This window comes from Hyperolius riggenbachi, chromosome 8, assembly GCF_040937935.1.
Source record: "Hyperolius riggenbachi isolate aHypRig1 chromosome 8, aHypRig1.pri, whole genome shotgun sequence".
Taxonomy (NCBI): domain Eukaryota; kingdom Metazoa; phylum Chordata; class Amphibia; order Anura; family Hyperoliidae; genus Hyperolius; species Hyperolius riggenbachi.
In genome coordinates, this window is record NC_090653.1 from 51,751,131 (window position 1) to 51,771,265 (window position 20,135).

Consider the following 20,135-nt stretch of genomic DNA (forward strand, 5'->3'; position numbering starts at 1 on the left):
AATAAGACGAATTCTATATCTATTCTTTATAGTGATCAATATAGTCTTTCATAGCCTGCTTCTCAGGACCAGAAAGACTATATAAATGTCCTCGCGAAGGCATAGTACCAGGCAATAAATCGATGGGGCAGTCATAGGATCTGTGTGGTGGCAATTTATCCACAGACCGAGGAGAAAAAACATCGGCAAATGATGCATAATGACATGGCAATGTATCAGACGAGATCTCAACATTAAGTAGTGGAATTTTCCTTAAACATCTTTCTGTGCACTGAGTCGACCAGTTAGTAAGCTGACCAGAACACCAACCAATACGTGGATTGTGTGTCTGCAACCGCGGAAGACCTAAAACTAAGAGACTGGAGGGCATTCTGAGAATGAACAACTTAATTTTCTCAAAATGCAATACTCCAATCTGTAAAGACACTTCTGGTGTGATAGCAATAGACTGGCCACTTTGCAGAGGAGAGTCATCGATAGTTGTGACATAAAGCTTATTCTGTAAAGGCAAAGCTGGAATTTCCAAACTCGCCGCAAACTCAGAATCAATGAAATTTCATGCTGCCCCAATCGACAAAGACTTGCGCAGGACTAGATAAATTATTCCAAAAAATATTAACTGGCAATAGTATCTTTTTTACTGAAAGGGGAGAAATCTGCTCGCCCAGGTGAGATTCCCCAGCTACACCTGGGCGCGGGAGTTTTCCGCCTGCTTCTTTACAGAACAATTTTGAACAAAATGCCCTTTCTCACTGCAATACATACATAGACCCTCATAGCTTAGAATACCCCAACTGCATTGGCTCTTCGCCAGAGGATGTAGTAGCACCCCCTACCCGTGAAGCGGATGTGACAGGTGGATGTGTTCTACCCTGGCCGCGATATCTGATTCGCCTGTCTATGCGAATTGGCCAGAGTAATGGCCTCCTCCAAAGTCTTGGGTTCAGGATGGCTGACAAGAGCATCGTTAACTGAGTCTGCCAACCCCAATAAAAATTGATCGATGAGAGCTGCCTCACCCCAGGTGGAGGAAACTGACCAGCGTCGAAACTCAGCGGCATACTCTTCCGCAGTGTGACGGCCCTGACGCAGTTCGCGAAGTTTACGAGCTGCAGTGGATGATACATCAGGATCTGCATAGATTATGGCCATAGCCTCTAAAAACTTGTTTACAGATGACAAGGCTTCATGACCGGGGGGTAGCCCGTAGGCCCAAGTCTGAGAGTCACCTTGCAAAAGAGTTTTAATCAAGGATATCTTCTGGGATTCTGAACCAGAGGATCTCGGTCTAACCTCGAAATATGAGAGACAACGGTTCATAAAATTACTGAAATCCGATTTGGCCCCAGAAAATTTCACAGGAAGTGGCATCTTAGGTTCAATAGGATGAGACGTTACTAACTGCTCTGCTGGGTGCACAGGAGGAGGTGTGTTTAACAGCTGTGACAGCTGATCTTGCTGCACAGCGACTATTGTACTGAGTTGGTTCATGGCAGCCGTAAGAATCTGAACCTGCCGTTGTAACTCTTCCATGATATATATTTTATGGTCCGTTATAATGTAATGCTGGCTGATGTTGACTTTGAAGTGTATACTGAATTTACAACAATCGACGTCAGATAGTAACTGAGGTCATACACGTGAAGTCGGATATATGCAGTACAAAGGGACAAAAGCATAGAAATGTTAACTACAGGCTGGGATCATACACTGGTAATCCGATGGCTAAAGTACAGTGGGCTGAGACGGGTGCGAAAATGTTAAACAGGCCGAAGTCATACACATAGGTCAGATGAGGTACAGTTAAGGATGAGACAGAGACAAGGTCGTTAGGCTAGCCGAGGTCAATATCGAGGCTCAGATGACTGTGGTACAGAGGGATGAGACTGTAATCAAAGTGGAGGGCTTGCCGGGTCATACACAGACAAACAATCACAATAATACAATATACAATACTAACTAAGGATAGATATATATTGTAAAACACTGCATATATATCTATATCAGCAGAACTTTAACTAGACTCAGAAGCAGAGCAAGGTCCAGTGCTCAGTGACCTGATTGCTATAACGGCCAGCGTGGAACTGAGAGAGCAAGACTTAAATACACAGGGAAAGTGCAGCACACTCCTGAACTACCAGCCAATCAGAATCCTGCTCCTAGTCAGCTGACCGCTGTGTCAGCTGACCCGCCTCACACCCATCTTCTCAGCCTATAAAGGCTGTCACGGGTTGTGCGCAATAGCCCAGGGTCTTGGGAGGATACACGGTGCCGGCGCACGGCCACCGGGGAGCCGGGGATGCCGCCAGACAGAGCGGAAGTGAGAGGCTGCCCGGAACTGTCGGCAGCCACGTCCGTAAGTATATTTACAGCGTGAATACATTTCCTGTGACAAAACTCGGGAGACAGGTTAATTGAATATAGATCCTTATCGGTTTATCTCATGAATGATCTCTCCTTATAATCAAGGTGACAGGTAGGTAAAGCTATGAGATAAGTGTAGTGAATCACTCCCAATGTATCTGCACACCATAACACATACTTCCTAAATCTAAGCAGTGACCATATTCCGACACACCTAGACACCTACTATGGATAGTTTGGGGCGAGGCTTGGGATTAATGTGCTCCTCCCCTGATCTCGTGGTAGTATAACTGGGAAATACATTGACTAGTAAGAACCAAAACAGACACCAAGTTTGGAGTAAGCAAGCGAGAAGAACCCAACGAACAAACACCAAGATGAGGAAGGAAATTTTATTCTCTTTTCTGCTCCTTGTCCTCCTGCAGTGCCACACTGGTAAGCCTCTATGGGGATTGGGGAGGGAACTGGTACCTCTGGTGTCTGCAGGGCACCTGCACTATACAAATGAGACAAATATAGGCACAAGAGGCGCATGCCTAGAGCTACCCTGTCCATGGGGCACCATTATTAGATTATAGTAGGATTATATATTTATATAATTATATAATTTAGGCTTATCAATTATAATATGGAGATATTAGTAGCAATTTCATTCCAGGTTGTAGTTGATTCTTATTTCTTCAGTCATATACCTGGCCTTTGATATGCGCGATCTGTGCGGCCACACCGGGCCCCAGGAACGCATACAAATACTTCCTAAAGCCTGGTACACACTTTCAATTATGATTGACCAATCACTGACCAATTTTACCACCTACATGTAGTAGAATACAATAATACAATAACATTTGTAAAGCGCTCCTCTCCCATAGGACTCAAAGCGCATTAGAAGGGAACAACAGATATTGAATATTATGAGCAGATTGTGTAGGTAAACGGTCATACTACGTAGAGGTGGTAAAATTGGCCAGTGATTGGACAATCATAATTGAAAGTGTGTAAGAGGCGATGCATGCAGATATCAAATTTTGATTGGCCAACCACTGGCAAAATTGACCACCTCCGTGTCGTATGGGAGCCTACCTACAAAATCTTTTCATAGTATTCAAAAGCTGTTGGCTCTCATACTACATGAAAGTAGTCAAATTGGCCAAGCGTTGGTCAATAAAGATTGGAAGTGTGTATGCAGCTTAATACTACAATGCTGTGGGCACGTGGTGGAGCCTGTGTTACTCATACACTGCCCCAATGTTCAGTGTTGCATAAAGCTCTACCTATTTTCAACAATATATTTTTTAGAATTAATTCCAAACTACTCTATAATCAGGGGCGCCGCCAGCATGCAAGCAAGCCAAGCACCCGATTGGGGCCTCACGCTGCGGGGGGCCTCGCTTGCTGCTGGTGGCGGGCGTATGGGCACCGGGCAAAGCTGCGGGGAGAGAGAAGTTACCTGCCTGGATCCTGCGCAGCTTCTATGTACTTCCTGTCCTAGGCGGTGTCTGTCGCTATGGTAACAGCGCCCCCTGTGATGACGTAACCGCATGTCAACACAGGAGGAGCACTTACCGATGCGACTTGGCTTCGGGCGGCCATCTTACCGTAGCCCTGTCTGCTGCTCCGGGCTGCCGCTGTGAACTGACTCGGCGTCTCTTAGACGCCTGAAGTCAGTGCACGCCAGGGGGTGCTTTGGGGGTGCTTGGACAAATTTAGGGGGTGCTTGAGCACCCCCAAGCACCCCCCTGGCGCCGCCACTGTCACTGGGTGACTAGGATTAATATTCGGAAAAGTAGGTGGAGCCTACAAGAGCCAATCAAAATTCACCTATTGATTTTCAAGGGGAATATTGAAACTGCAGCTATTCTCACACTGTTAATAGCAGAGGCCTCAAACCTGCTACAGTCGGTCGTTAAGTGTCTGGGGTTCAAATTCATTAAAGGGGCAGAGCCAAAAACAGCCAGATTTCTTTGCTGGATAAACTGCTTCCATTAGCACAATTTTGATGCCAGGAACCCAAAAGCTCACAAACTTGGTCATTGAGTGACTGTGTGTCCAGGTTATAAAAAGTGGGTGGAGTTAAAAACAGATTTTTCTGGGAAATTGGAAACTGCAGCCCTTCTTCACTGTTAATGGCAGGGTTCTCAAACTTAGCATAGCTGGTTACTGGGTGACTGGGATTAATATTCAGAAAAGTGGGTGGTGCCTAAAAATGCCAATCAAAAATCACATGTCACTTTTCAAGGAGAATATTAAAATTGCTGCCATTCTTGCACTGTTAATGGCACAAGCCTCAAACCTGGTACAGTTGGTCATTGGGTCCCTGGGGTTTAAATTCAGAAAAGGGGACAAAGCCACAAACAGCGAATGAGATTTGTTTAATTTCATGGGAAAATGCAAATTATTGATGCCAAGGACCCCAAAGCTCACAAACTTGGGCATTGAGTAGTGACTTTGTGTCCAGGTTACAAAAAGTGGGCGGAGCCAAAAACAATTTTCACTGGGAAAGTGTAAACTGCAGCCCTTCTTACACTGTTTATGGCAGGGTTCCCAAAGTTTGCCCAGATGGTCACTGAGTGACTGAGATTAATATTCAGGGAAGTGGGTGGAGCCTATAATAGCCAATCAAAATTCACCTGTTGATTTTCAAGTGGAATATTTAAATTGCTGTCATTTTTACACTGTTAATAGCAGATGCCTCAAACCTGCTACAATTGGTCATTGGGTGACTGGGGTTCAAATGCTGGAGAGGGGCGGAGCCACAAACAGCCTATCTGATTTAATTTCTATGGGAATATACCAATTATTGATGCCAAGGACCCCAAAGCTCACAAACTTGATTATTGAGTGTTTGTGCGTTAGGGTTAGAAAGTGGACGGAGCCAACACCAGTCAAATACATACCCGGGCAACGCCGGGTCATCAGTGGGTGGAGACAAATACAAATTTCACTGGGAAAATGTAAACTGCAGCGATTCTTACACTGTTAATGGCAGGGTTTTTAAACTTTGCACAGTTGGTCACTAGGTGACTGGGATTAATATTCAGAAAAGTGGGTGGAGCCTACAAAAGTGATTTAAACTTCACCTATTGCTTTTCAAGGGAAATATTTAATTGCTACCATTCTTGAACTGTTAATGGCACAGGCCTCAAACCTGGTACAGTTGGTTATTGGGTGACTGGGGTTCAAATTCAGAAAAGGGTGTGGAGCCTCAAACAGCCAATCAGATTTTTTCATTTCAATACAAATTATTGATACCAAAGACCGCAAAGCTCACAAACTTGGTCATTGAGTAATTTTGTGTTAGAGTTAGAAAAAGTATGCAGAGCCAACACCAACCAAATACATCAAATACATACCCGGGCAACGCCGGGCAATCAGCTATATCATATATATATATATATATCCAACACTGAAGAAAGCGGCATGCACAGCTTGATGCTGCAAAAAGTGGGCGTGGCCATGGCATGTTGTGGGTGGAGCTAAATACTAGCAAAATACAGGTAGTCCCTGGTTAACAAATAAAATAGGGACTTGTAGGTCCGTTCTTATCCTTTTTCCATGCTCTTTTCTTCTTCCTGTGCCTCTTTTGTCCTACTCTGTCTCACCTCAGTTTGTGCCTCTTTTGTGTCCCTCTGTGTGACCTCATGTTCCCCTATCATCTTTTTTCTCCCTGTGCCTATTTTGTCCACCCCTGTTCCCCCTGTGCCTTTTTTATCCCCCTGTGTTACCTCTTGACCCCTTCTGTCTCAGCTCGTCCCCCTGTCCTAGCCAGGTATAGGTGCCTCCAGTATAGGTATCCATGCATAAGTGCCCCCAGTATAAGTAGCCAGGTATAGGTTCCCCTAGTATAAGTAGCCAGCTATAGGTGGTGCCCCACTATAGGTAGTCTGGTGTAGATGCCCCCAGTATAGGTGGCCTGGTATAGCTGGCGCCCCAGTATAGGCCAGCAAGATACATGTGCCCCCAGTATAGGTATTCAACTATAGGTGGTGCCTCGGTATAGGTAGCCTGGTATAGTTGCCCCAGTATAGGTAGCCCGTTATGGGTGGTGCACCAGTATAGTTAGCAAGCTATAGGTTCCCCAGTATAAGTAGCCAATTATAGGTGGTACCCCAGTTTAGGTAGCCAGGTACAGGCGGTGCCCTCAGTATAGGTAGCTAGGCATAGGTGGTTCCAGCCCCAGTGTAGGTAGCCAGGTATAGGTGGTGGCCCAGTATAGGTAGCCTGTAGCCAGATATAGGTGGTGCCCCAGTATAGAAAGTCCGCTGTAGCGGGCTCACTCATCTGCTCCCCATGTTCAAGCACTGATGTCACTCTTCTCTCAGTGCTGGAACGCGGTGTGGTGGTTAGTGAGCCACAGGCCCGCAGAAAGCACACACAGCCCTTCCAGTGCTTTGGGGTGGGGCCCAGGGCCTCCAGAAGCCCTGGGCTCCTCACTGCAGTGTCTTGTCCCCCCCCCCGATGGCTGCCCTGGGTCGGGGTTTGAACCGGGTCCCCAGTGCTACCACAGCAACAGTACTGACGTCTGCAGAGAAATCCCCATCTTCCAGGACTAGCTGTCACAGAGCCTGAGCCCTTCTACTCTTTTTTTCCCCGCATTTTGCATGCAGACTGTGTCCCACGCATCTGACATTTTCTGCTAGGAATATTGTGGAGCGGATGTGTTTCATATGCTACAAAACTTAGTGTACGCCAGCTGCAGTAGTAAGCAATATTCAGAGGGAGATCTGAAAAGATTGCTTTTTTCCCATCAACAAAAGTGGAATTTAAAGGGAAGGTTCACGCAAAAAATAAAATACAAATCCACTTACCTGGGACTTCCTCCAGCCCGTGGCAGGCAGGACGTGCCCTCCCCACCGCTCTGGAGGCTACCGGTCATCTCCGGAGGCACACCCGACTTGGCCAGGCCGGCTTCCAGGTCGGGCTCTTCTGCGCTCCAACGTACGTCTCAAGCAGGTCTTCCCCGAGAGGACCCGTCATCGCCGGGAAGAATTCTAGTAGAGAATAATTTGTGCACATATTAATTATACTGAAGCTAACGTCCTCCTTTGCTGTACCTGTTTTGAATGCAGGTTGTGTATTTTAGGCCACATTGTGGAGCTCTGCACATCTATTGCAAGTAGTCAATTCGGGTGCAGTCTCTGTTTGGAAGCGCTGCCAATCTCTTCTGCTGTACAAAACATAAATAATGACCCTTTGAACTTTCCTGCAGTAAAAACGTATTTTAAGCTGTCTCTCACTGATTCTTTGCTGTTTAAGTGCTTCAGAAAACAGGACTGTATTCCACCCAGAGGGTCCAATAGCTCAGAGAAGCTCTTTGGCATAGATAACAACTGACATTTTTTTTAACTCTTCCTGTACTGGAAATAATATGAGATTCTTTCCTTTGCTACCAATGTTCTATTACTATTACTTCTATTACAGCTGTACTACACATACAATTTATTATCTCATACATTTATTTTCGCGTAGTCCACAAAGGATCGGCACCACACAATGTATAGTATCAAGTAGCTCTTAAACTTTTATTGCATATTTTCGCTTCAGATCTGCTTTTATGACATTTCATTACAAAATGACTTGCTGAATAAGTCTTGTAATAAAGTAGCGACACAGAGACATTTTTTCGCAATGTTCAATGGATGTTATGCAACAGTTTAATGAAGGCATTTGGAAGTGAGATAGTTACAGCTCTCCAGGGCAGTTTTAGGCGCATATCTCTGTACTGATCTACTGAACAGCCGCATTCATGCAGCATCCAACCCTTCTATGTTTTTCCCATTTACACTAAAATCATTTTGACAGTTCCCAATCAGCTCTGTAGAAATTGGAAAATAGCCAATATATTTAGCGCAGCCAGGGCCGGCCTTAGGTTTTACAGCGCCCTGAGCGTAACCAGATTTTGGCGCCCCCCCCATTCATCCCCTTTACATTGCGTGCATATAATAGGCAGATCCCCCCCCTTAGTGTATATAGGCTACTAGTCTTGCATATGTAGGCAGATCCCCTTTTAATGTATATATAGGCAGATCCCCCTTAGTGCATATAGGCTTAGGCTACTAGTCTTGCAGTTACAGATCCCTTTTAGTGTATTTAGGCAGCCGATCCCCCTCTCCCCTCTTAGTGTATCTAGCATAGGCATATTCCCCCTTTAGCGTAGGGAGGTTGGGGAGCCTTACTTTTTGCTGGTCTTATATTCTTACTGTCTGCAGAGCAGTCTGCAGACTCAGCGCCATCAGATAATTCATCAAGTAGTCACATGCCATCAGATAATTCATCAAGTCCTCACATGCCATCAGATAATTCATCAAGTAGTCACATGCCATCAGATAATTCATCAAGCAGTCTCATGCCATCAGATAATTCATCAAGCAGTCTCATGCCATCAGATAATTCATCAAGCAGTCTCATGCCATCAGATAATTCATCAAGCAGTCTCATGCCATCAGATAATTCATCAAGCAGTCTCATGCCATCAGATAATTCATCAAGCAGTCTCATGCCATCAGATAATTCATCAAGCAGTCTCATGCCATCAGATAATTCATCAAGCAGTCTCATGCCATCAGATAATTCATCAAGCAGTCTCATGCCATCAGATAATTCGTCAGGTCGTCACATGCCATCAGATAATTCATCAAGTAGTCACATGCCATCAGATAATTCATCAAGTAGTCACATGCCATCAGATAATTCATCAAGCAGTCTCATGCCATCAGATAATTCATCAAGCAGTCTCATGCCATCAGATAATTCATCAAGCAGTCTCATGCCATCAGATAATTCGTCAGGTCGTCACATGCCATCAGATAATTCATCAAGTAGTCACATGCCATCAGATAATTCATCAAATCGTGGCATGCCATCAGGTAATTCATCAAATAGTCACATGCTGCCCAATAAAAATAAAGTTGCAACAGTCAACCAGATAAAATAATTAAGTAGCCAGGTACCTCACAATAAACAAACTACATAGACAGATGCCTCAAGATAAAACAATTTAGTAGCCAAGTCCACCCTGGATACATAAATTAAACAGCCATGTTCACCAAATAAAATAATTAGATAGCTATGTGCCCATACATATCAGTAGGTAGAAAAATGTGCCCCTAGATGTTAGGTAACCATAGCGGACCCCCAATTGCTAGCTGGGTGCAGGGTGTTTGCTGGGTGCAGGTTAGGGCAGTGTGCAGGCTGGTGGCTGCGTGCAGGGCAGGGTGCAGGTTAGGGCAGTGTGCAGGATGGGTGCAGGGACAGGGTGCTGGTAAGGGCAGTTGTGGCTGGGGCAGGGTGGGCAGTTTTGGATGGAGCAGGGTGGGCAGTTGTGGCTGGGTGGGCAGTTGTGGCTGAGGCAGGGTTGGCAGTTGTGGCTGGGTGGGCAGTTGTGGCTGAGGCAGGGTGGGCAGTTATGGCTGGGTGTGCAGTTGTGGCTGGGTGGGCAGCTGGGGCAGGGTGGGCAGTTGAGGCTGGGTGGGCAGTTGAGGCTAGGGCAGGGTGGGCAGTTGTGGCTGAGGCAGGGTGGGCAGTTGTGGCTGGGTGGGCAGTTGTGGCTGAGGTAAGGTGGTAAGTTGTGGCTGGGTGGGCAGTTGTGGCTGAGGCAGGGTGGGCAGTTGTGGCTGAGTGTGCAGTTGTGGCTGGGTGGGCAGCTGGGGCAGGGTGGGCAGTTGAGGCTAGGGCAGGGTGGGCAGTTGTGGCTGAGGCAGGGTGGGCAGTTGTGGCTGAAGCAGGGTGGGCAGTTGTGGCTGGAGCAGGGTGGGCAGTTGTGGCTGGAGCAGGGTGGGCAGCTGGGGCAGGGTGGGCAGTTGTGGCTGGAGCAGGGTGGGCAGCTGGGGCAGGGTGGGCAGTTGTGGCTGAAGCAGGGTGGGCAGTTGTGGCTGGAGCAGGGTGGGCAGTTGTGGCTGGAGCAGGGTGGGCAGCTGGGACAGGGTGGGCAGTTGTGGCTGGAGCAGGGTGGGCAGCTGGGGCAGGGTGGGCAGCAGGGGCTGGGGCAGGGTGGGCCGTTGTGGCTGGGTGGGCAGCTGGGGCAGGGTGGGCAGCTGGGGCAGGGTGGGTAGTTGTGGCTGGGTGGGCAGCTGGGGCAGGGTGGGCAGCTGGGGCAGGGTGGGCCGTTGTGGCTGGGTGGGCAGCTGGGGCAGGGTGGGCAGCTGGGGCAGGGTGGGTAGTTGTGGCTGGGTGGGCAGCTGGGGCAGGGTGGGCAGCTGGGGCAGGGTGGGCAGTTGTGGCTGGGGCAGGGTGGGCCGTTGTGGCTGGGTGGGCAGCTGGGGCAGGGTGGGCAGCTGGGGCAGGGTGGGTAGTTGTGGCTGGGTGGGCAGCTGGGGCAGGGTGGGCAGCTGGGGCAGGGTGGGCAGCTGGGGCAGGGTGGGTAGTTGTGGCTGGGTGGGCAGCTGGGGCAGGGTGGGCAGCTGGGGCAGGGTGGGTAGTTGTGGCTGGGTGGGCAGCTGGGGCAGGGTGGGTAGTTGTGGCTGGGTGGGCAGCTGGGGCAGGGTGGGCAGCTGGGGCAGAGTGGGTAGTTGTGGCTGGGTGGGCAGCTGGGGCAGGGTGGGCAGCTGGAGCAGGGTGGGTAGTTGCGGCTGTTACAGACCTCAGATCTCGCGGCGACCGGTCCCCGCAGCCTGTCCCTGCTCTTCTCATGGTGACTGACAGACCTCAGATGGCAGCGACAGCAGAGTCACAGGCCGTGCACGCTACCCGCGCTCAATGTACTCCAAATACGGAAGTGACGTCAGAGGTCAATGACGTCACTTCCGCATTTGGAATATATTCAACGTGGATAGCGTGCACAGCCACAGCCAGCAACTCTTTGTCGCTGCGGTCTGAGGTCTGTCGGGGACAGGCGGCGGGGGCAGAGGCGGCATCGGGAGGGGAGGCTCTGAAACCCACAGCGGCAGTTTGCTGGTCTTCGCCCCCAGCGGCACCAAGGGGCGCAGCAAGACGCTCAGCGAGACGGACCCCATCTGGAGCCCGCAGCAGCAGCCGGATAATGTATGCGGCCAGGAGCGCCCCCCTGGAAGCCGGCGCCCTGAGCGACCGCTCCGGTCGCTCAGGTCAAAGGCCGGCCCTGAGCGCAGCAGGTTTTGAATTTTAATGTTCATTTGTTTTCTTTAAAGTGACACTCTGCAGAATAAGCAACATCACAGTGTACATAAAGTGTGTTGTTTTTATGATTACGGATGGTGGCGCCAGAGCTGCAATGCATCCTGCTCTGTGCAGCTACTTACTCCTGAAGGAATATGAGAATAACTGGGGAGTAACCAGTTTTGTCACGGTCAGAAGCTACCTCTTGGAATGGACCACGGAAGGATGTTATGGTTGCTTGTGGCAAATTGCAGAAGGTTTACTACTTTTCTTAAAGGGAACCTAAACTGAGAGGGATATGGCTCTTTCCTTTTAAGTAATACCAGTTGCCAGGCAGTCCTGCTGATCTTTTTGGTTGCAGTAGTGACTGAAGCACACGCCTGAAACAAGCATGAAGCTAATCCAGTCTGACTTCAGTCAGAGCACCTGATCTGCATGCTTGTTCAGGGGCTGTGGCTGAAAGTATTAGAGACACAGGATCAGCAGAAGAGTCAGGCAGTTGGTATTTTTTTAAAAGGAAAAATCCATACCCTTCTCAGTTTAGGTTCCCTTTAAGTTCATGCGAGACTTCCTCTCTCCTCTAAAGCCCTAGCTACACAATACGATTCTTTGTGCGATTCAATTACGATTCTATTTACGATCCGAATAAATTTGACATGTCCGATTGGGATTCGATTCGATTCAATTTGTTTTGCCATTGTTTTGCAATGGCAAATTGAATTGAATCGAATCAGGATCAGACATGTCAGATTTAATTGAATTGTAAATAGAATCAAGAAATAGAAATAGAATCGCATTGTGTACATTGGGTTAAAGAGCAACATCACCCGATTACACCATGGCCACAGTGCTGGGAGTGGGCTAAAAAGCTGAAGGCTGGGCTATGGAGCAGGTAGGACTTCCCAGAGACAAAGTAAAGGTTTGCAGGTAATTATGCTTCAGAGGAAAATAAATGTTACCTTGTCCGCTTGCTGAAGGTGCCCATACACTGGCCGAGTTGTGCACAATCCTTGGAGAGAATCGATTGTTTGGGAATAAATTGTCTTTGTCTCGATTGAAATATAAGCACTTGTTGTATTCGATTCTAAACTAATTCGATACAAAAATCAAGTCTGTCGAATCGATCACAAAATCGGCCAGTGTATGGGCTGCAAAAGTCCCATCCCTTACATAGTATTTTAAAGGCTACCCGAAGTGACATGTGACATGATGAGATAGACATGTGTATGTACAGTGCCTAGCACACAAATACCTATGCTGTGTTCCTTTTTTCTTTCTCTGCCTGAAAGAGTTAAATATCAGGTATGTAAGTGGCTGACTCAGTCCTGACTCAGACAGGAAGTGACTACAGTGTGACCCTCACTGATAAGAAATTCCCCTTTTTATCTCTTTCTTGCTCTCAGAAGCCATTTTCTGCTAGATCACACTGTAGTCACTTCCTGTCTGAGTCAGGACTGAGTCAGCCACTTACGTACCTAATATTTAACTCTTTTTTCAGACAGAGAAAGAAAAAAGGAACACCGCATAGTTACTTGTGTACTTGGCACTGTAAATACACATGTCTATCTCATCATGTCACATGTCACTTTGAGTATGCTTTAATTTGCACAGGGAGAGAGGGGGGGGGGGGTAGTGCTTTTTGGTCTGGTTGCTCATGTATCCAGCACCAGGTGATCCCCACCAATGCCTGATACCAGGGACTTGGTTAAAAAAAAAAAAAAAAAACATGCAGAGTTTAGGTACACTTTAGAGCAAACCTGGAGTGAAAATAAACTGATGAGATACAGAATGCACAGGGCAGGCCTGGCAGAAGACACATCTCCAGTCTTGTATCTTTTACACAAGTTTTCATATCAACTATTTCAACTTTCTTTGCAGCCTTCTCCTTACGGTGTTATGTGTGTACTAACATCATGTGCAACAATCCTCAAACTGTGGCCTGCCAGCCCAACCAGCTCTGTGTGACCAGAGTGAGAGAAGCAGGTAAGACTCTATCTCACATTTAATGTTATTCTCATTCATGCTGTAAAAGAGGAGCTGCTGTCAAAACCATCTCCTCTCACATTTTTTTTTTAAAGTGCCTGAAAGTACAGTGACCAGATTTTTCTGGGTTCAACCTGGGATGGGGTGGGTGAGGGTTTTTTTGGGCATGACCATGAAATTGTATGGGCGGAGCTAACATAATGATGTAACAACAAGGCATAAGAGAGCAGTGTTTTGGCCATGATGTGGTGAAACGAGGATTCGCATCATGGGTGTGCAGAAACTGTGTGATGCTATTTAATAGTATATTGTAACCCCAAAGCAGCAAATATAGCCAACTATGACCATTAAATAATAAATACAGCAACAGTTACCCCAGACACCAGAAAATAAACGCAATGTGTGCAACATTTCGGCAGAAAATAAACACAATGCGGGCAACATTTCAGCAGAAAATAAACACAATGTGGGCAACATTTTAGCAGAAAATAAACACAATGTGGGCAACATTTCAGCAGAAAATAAATGCAATGTGTGCAACATTTCAGCAGAAAATAAATGCAATGTGTGCAACATTTCAGCAGAAAATAAACGCAATGTGGGCAACATTTCAGCAGAAAATAAACACAATGTGGGCAACATTTCAGCAGAAAATAAACACAATGTGGGCAACATTTCAGCAGAAAATAAACACAATGTGGGCAACATTTTAGCAGAAAATAAACACATTGTGGGCAACATTTCAGCAGAAAATAAATGCAACGTGTGCAACATTTCAGCAGAAAATAAATGCAACGTGTTCAACATTTCAGCAGAAAATAAACGCAATGTGGGCAACATTTCAGCAGAAAATAAACACAATGTGGGCAACATTTCGGCAGAAAATAAACGCAATGTGGGCAACAATTCAGCAAAAAATAAACGCAATGTGGGCAACATTTCAGCAGGAAATAATAGTACAGTAGTGGGCAACATTTCAGCCAAAAATAAACGCAATGTGGGCAACATTTCACCTGCAAAAAAAAAGCATTTACTCACCTCACAGAAGTCCCCTCACCCGGCTGGCCTATGGTGTGCAGCTCCTGCATATCTCCCGCACTGAATGGAATAACAGGGCTACGGGCAGATGGCGCCCGAAGCCCTGTACTGGAGACACAAATAGTCTTCAGTACAGGGCTTCGGACGCCATCTTCCCGTAGCCCTGCTCTGCTTCCTGCCGGAAGACTATGCAGGCTGGAGCGGAGGTGCGGGCTATGAACTGGCACAGTGTCTACTAGATGCAGCGGCCAGTTAAATGCAGTCGGACGGTGGCCAGAGTCCCGAGGCCGGGACGTTCTGCAGCTAAAAGCGGGACATTTCCCGGGACATAGCACAGCCTGGGACAGGGGACCCCAAATCCGGGACGTGTCCCGGCTAAAGCAGGACGTCTGGTCACCGTACTGAAAGAGTTAATAAGTTTAGTTTCATTTTCTGCTGTAAAAGGGCCCATACACTGGTCAATTTCAGCCAGCGATCGATCAAAATCGATTCTTTCAAATAAGCCAATCGATCGATTTGATCTATCTGACAGGATGGAAAATGACAGCAGATCGATGGACCATAGAGTTGCATTGGATCTAATGGTCCAATAATGCATTTAGATCGATTTTCAATAGATTTCCAATAGATTTCATTCTGAAATCATAAGAGCTAATAAAGCGGTTAAGGAGAGCCCCTACTGGACCCCGATGTGGTCTCTATCTCGGCAACCCTTATTGCTACGCCACTGTTCCTACTTCTCCTCCTCTCTGCATAGCACAGGCTGCTTGTTAGGAAGCCCAGCATCACATGGTACTGGAATCCCTAAGGCCCATATAAACAACAAACACAGAATATTTATATCGCGCTTTTCTTCTGGCAGACTCAAAGCGCCAGCGCTGCAGCCAGAAGAACGCACTCTATAGACAGTAGCAGTGTTAGAGAGTCTTGCCCAAGGTCTTCTGGTTCTCCCAAGGTACTGGTTTACTGAACAGGCAGAGCTGAGATTCAAACCCTGGTCTCCTGTGTCAGAGGCAGAGCCCTTAACCATTACACTATCCAGACACTTGCAACACTTGCAACGTAAAGGAACTCTATGAAAGTTTTCCTTTTTTTCTAAACATAGGCAGCAGGGACTTCCTAATGACATATTGTGGTAGGAGAAGGGGGAAAAAACATCCTTCCCCTTATCAGACCTTCTGGAGAGCTAGGGTATCATGTGATGGCCTGCGGGGGGTTGGGGGGCTATAAGAATGTAAGAAGCACTCTCCTTCCCTCTGCACTAACAATGCACACTATGCTGACAAGAGAGTCTTGTGGGCGGGCAGACTGACTGAAATCCGCCCGGCAGCCCATCACCGTCACCCGACACCCTAGATCTCCATAAGCACCGCCTATTTACCGCTACAGTTTGCATAGCCGGCGACGCCCTTTTCAAGTACTGCTCGATGTGTATGGGGCTAAAAATGTGTTGATCACAACCTGTTGTTTTTGGGCTAAATGCAGAACTGTAAACCAAAGCTTGAATTTAGATTGTGAAAGCATAGCTGACCCTTGTATAAAAATATAATAAAGGTTCATTTTGTTCATGTTGATAACCTCTTCTCAACGGTCCTCTTACTTTTTCTCTTCTCAGGTCTCGGAGTCGGTTACAGGAAACTGGGCTGTATGAACACCACAGAGTGCAACAAAGACGTCTCAGAGGAAGAGGCCGGCATCAGCATATCAGTTTACAACCAGTGTTGTGAAGGCGAGCTCTGCAATTTACCATTTACCAGTTCAGCCGCCATCACAAGACTTCCACTCGCCTCTGTCATTGGAGCTGTGCTGGTCCTGTGGGTCACCAAATTGTTCTGAGCAGGACTGGAGAACATCTGCTCAATGTATCTTCAGCCATATGATTGCTGCCAATCAACTTGAATCTCTTACTTAGGCAGGATGTTACCCCAAAACACAGAATTCAGCAGCATGTGCGCCAAACATTATAAGTGTCCCCCTCAAACAGAGGTGGTTCAGAGACCATGCCCTGAATCTTTGCCCCCACCAACGCACCCAACTTATGTTACATAGTGTTCCCCAAACTAAGAGAATCATTGTTAATCAGCCGTATTTGTGGTGTCGTTCCCCCCTGAAAACGGATAATTGTTCTGATTGATATGTGTGCATCCCCCCCCCCCCCCCCTCTTACCCCATCAACAGTGTAGAGCAATAGAAGAAGAGGCCAAACATTTTTATGTAAATTAACAAAATCACCCCATCGCAAGGAAAACATTCTTTCGCTGTAAAAATGATGGCCAGAAGCTGGATAGCTTGTTTGAACACCAAAAAAACCTTTATACTCCACACACAGAGTTATCAAATCTCAGACTTAGGGCTGGTTCAGACGGACGTTTGAAGGCGTCGCGTTCGTTGGCGTCGCGGCGGCAATGCATTCGGGCTTTCAGCAGCGTTCGCATTGCGTTTGGATGCGGTCGCGTTTTTTCTTCCCCTAGGGAAACATTACACGTCGCAGACAACCGCCCCTGGAAGCAACATGTAGCTTCCAGGGGCTCCTTGAACGCCAGTGAAAATCGGGACCCGAACGCCGCGTTCATGTAAACGCGCGTAAAAGCTTGGTACAAACGCTCCCATTCGCTCGAATGGGAGCGTTTAACGCCAAGCCCTGAACGCTGGCGGTAAACGCTGCACAAACGTCCGTCTGAACCAGCCCTTAGTGCACTTCTTGTATCAAAGTGTGTGTTGTATGTGCAAACCTCCCATCTTTTTGACATAAGAAAATGGGACACTTTAAGACACGCCCCTTCCACACCTCTAACCACGCCCCACCACACCCCTCGCCAAGCACATCACAAAGATTTCAAATACGTAGTTATAGCATTCAAACCACACTGGTTCTTTTATCATCATTCGTTTTTCTTTATTTTAAAATTTGAAAACAACAACTATATTAATGTAATGAATGGGAATAAAGTCTAGAGTAATAATACATATATTAACATAGATCTGTATATCAGTCCTGAAAGAGGGAGATATGATGAAGAATGGATTTGGTTCAAAAAGAGGGACTGTCCCTCCAAAAGAGGGACAGTTGGGAGCTCTGTAATGTGTAATAAAGACTGTGTTACCCCCATCATTGTGTAACTGTGTATTTTTTTTTCAGCATAACGTTCAGTGCACACATTCATTTGTTTTTGTAAAATTTTGTAGCAGGAGAAAATATACCGTATTTGCCACCGTATAAGATGCAATTTTTCAGTGGCAGGTGGCTTACCTAATTCATGGCGCTCACGCGGGAGTACCTATTACATAGATGCCGGGAGACTTCAGTGCAGGGGAAAGCTGATAAATGGTTTACCCTGCTCCTGCACAAGCCCCGGCGGCGTTATTTACTATTCCCCTTCCATGGATAGTGGGGGAAAGATGCAATTCAGCTTCCAGCTATTGTTTTTGCAATGATTTTTGCTCTGTCTTCTGACGGCACCCAAATCACTCACTGAGGACTGCTATAGCCGTCATTCCTATTACAGCCTATGGTTGCGCCGACTGCACCCAAATCTCCTGCTCTGTTTTTACAGTACTCCCAGCTGGGAACACGGACCTCTCCTGTCCCACACAGCTCCCCCTAGTGACACGATCAGCACAGGCCATTACTGTGGGAGCCACTTGGAAGTGAATGTGTCTGTGATCCCTGCAGGCGCTCCCTGCAGGTACTCCCTGCAGGTGCCAAGGATTAGATAAGCCAGCTGCTGCTACAATTACACGGGGGAGCAGGAGACATGGGGAGGGAGCAGAAGCACGGGGGTGGGGGGGGGGGGGGGGGGGGGGGGGGGGTAGGCACACTGGGGACAGAAGCTGGGTCAGAAGTGAGCAAAAAAAAGCAAAAGAAGAAAAGGAGGGCAGAGGCAAAGATGGATAGACAGCATATGTGAAGGCTATGAACATGCCTATGCAACAGCTGGAAGAAGCTGTGATTGACAGACACTGGCCTGAAAAAAATCGACTAAATAAATGAATGAGGAGGAGGTGACGTAAAGGTGCCTGCACAGTGAGCAATCTATCCATTCCAATTATATACATTACTAGCTGATGACCCGGGGTTGCCCAAGTATGTATTTGACTGGTGTCGGCTCCATCTACTTTTTCTGACCCTAACACACACAAATGACCACGTTTGTGAGCTTTGGCATCAATAATTTGTATATTCCCATAGAAATTAAACAAATCAGATTGGCTGTTTGTAGCTTCTGCTTCACCCCTCTCCAGCATTTGAACCTCAGTCACCCAATGATCAACTGTAGCAGGTTTAAGGCATCTGCTATTAAGTGTAAAAATGGCAGCAATTTAAATATTGCCCTTGAAAATCAACAGGTGAATTTTGATTGGCTATTATAGGCTCCACCCACTTCCCTGAATTTTAATCTCAGTCACACAGTGACCATCTGAGCAAAGTTTTAGAACCCTGCCATTAACAGTGTAAGAAGGCCTGCAGTTTATATTTTCTCCCACTTTTTTAACCTTGACACGCAGTCGCTCATTGACCAAGTTTGTGAGCTTTCAGGTTCCTGGCATAAACCGGACAGACAAATGACCCTTTAAGGTGCCCTTCAACGGTACAAGACCATTGCCGGGCAATCATTTCCGATCGCCGCAGTGATCGATCAAGAATGATCAGTCGTGCCCATTAACAGCTTAATTACCACTTACCAATTCGATCATATTAATGGAATCGATCCATTTTTTTGCATTGATTCCATTGATCAGTTCAAGTTAGTTAGTGGAAATTCGGGCTTTAATGGGTGTGGCCAGTCATTTTCGATTGAATACCACAGCGATTGTACCGCCAATGGGCACTTTTAGTCTATGGTAAGGCAGTCAGTGATATGACCATGTACTCTTTAAAGTGCTGCAGCCTATGACAGCCGATGACTTCCCTGCCTCTGAAGGGGACAACCGTGTCACACGGCTGTCCCCAGTACAGCGCTGCCTTAGCTCGCAGTAGATCGGGTAATTAGACAGGCCAGTGGGAGAAGAAATTCGGAGTCTGGCAATCGGCAAGCCCCCAAATTAACCATGCACAGGGTACAGACTATGGCATTACTGCTATAGCCGTGCCAAGCTTTATCTCTGCGTGGCGCACGGCGGGCCCCAAAAAAGCCCTGCCTCGCCCATAGCACCCCCATGATGTCCCTGATTTGCATACATATAGGAAGTACAAAAGGGGGCATAAGAGCAGGGCCATTTCTAGGCTTTTTGTCACCCTCCTCCCCCATCTTCCCTCCCCACACACACACACACACAGCAGATATAACGTCGCCCACTCTACAAGAGCCGGCATCATGAACTTATAGTGTGGGCGACAGAACAATATCAGGCATCATGTTCTTCACATTGCAGTATCAGATTATCAAGCAAGACAATCTTCATTTCAGAATAATCTTTCACAAACATTATGGGATATGCAAATATGTTACCTCCTGTTAGGATAGAACTGGAGTGGGTATATCATGACATTGAAGGGCTGACATATTGAGATGGTACAATAGTTTAAAGATCATAACCCATTCTGGAGATAAGCACAGTGGCCCATATGCAATTAACTTTTTTTCTCCTGAGTATTTTGAGTATCTTCTTGCTTGCTGGTCATTCAAAAGGCATTTTAGTGCCTGTGATGATATATTGTAGGGATGATGATATGTACG

At 46.9% G+C, this 20,135-nt stretch overlaps 1 protein-coding gene across 1 annotated transcript; it reads left to right on the top strand.

The window, feature by feature from the left end:
* The first annotated feature begins 2,655 nt into the window (after positions 1 to 2,655).
* On the top strand, positions 2,656 to 17,566 carry LOC137528150 (lymphocyte antigen 6D-like). Its single transcript, XM_068249420.1, has 3 exons — positions 2,656 to 2,799; positions 13,315 to 13,419; positions 16,073 to 17,566. Exons 1-3 carry the CDS (start codon positions 2,742 to 2,744, stop codon positions 16,291 to 16,293), a joined length of 384 nt encoding a protein of 127 aa, XP_068105521.1. The 5' UTR covers positions 2,656 to 2,741; the 3' UTR covers positions 16,294 to 17,566.
* The last annotated feature ends 2,569 nt before the right edge of the window (positions 17,567 to 20,135 follow it).

Excerpts from the sequence above, each read along its gene's own strand:
- LOC137528150 (XM_068249420.1), top strand. The coding sequence starts at position 2,742 with ATGAGGAAGGAAATTTTATTCTCTTTTCTGCTCCTTGTCCTCCTGCAG. Across the intron at positions 2,800-13,314 it reads CCTCCTGCAGTGCCACACTG|CCTTCTCCTTACGGTGTTAT; the intron begins GTAAGCCTCTAT and ends CTTTCTTTGCAG. Across the intron at positions 13,420-16,072 it reads GACCAGAGTGAGAGAAGCAG|GTCTCGGAGTCGGTTACAGG; the intron begins GTAAGACTCTAT and ends TTCTCTTCTCAG.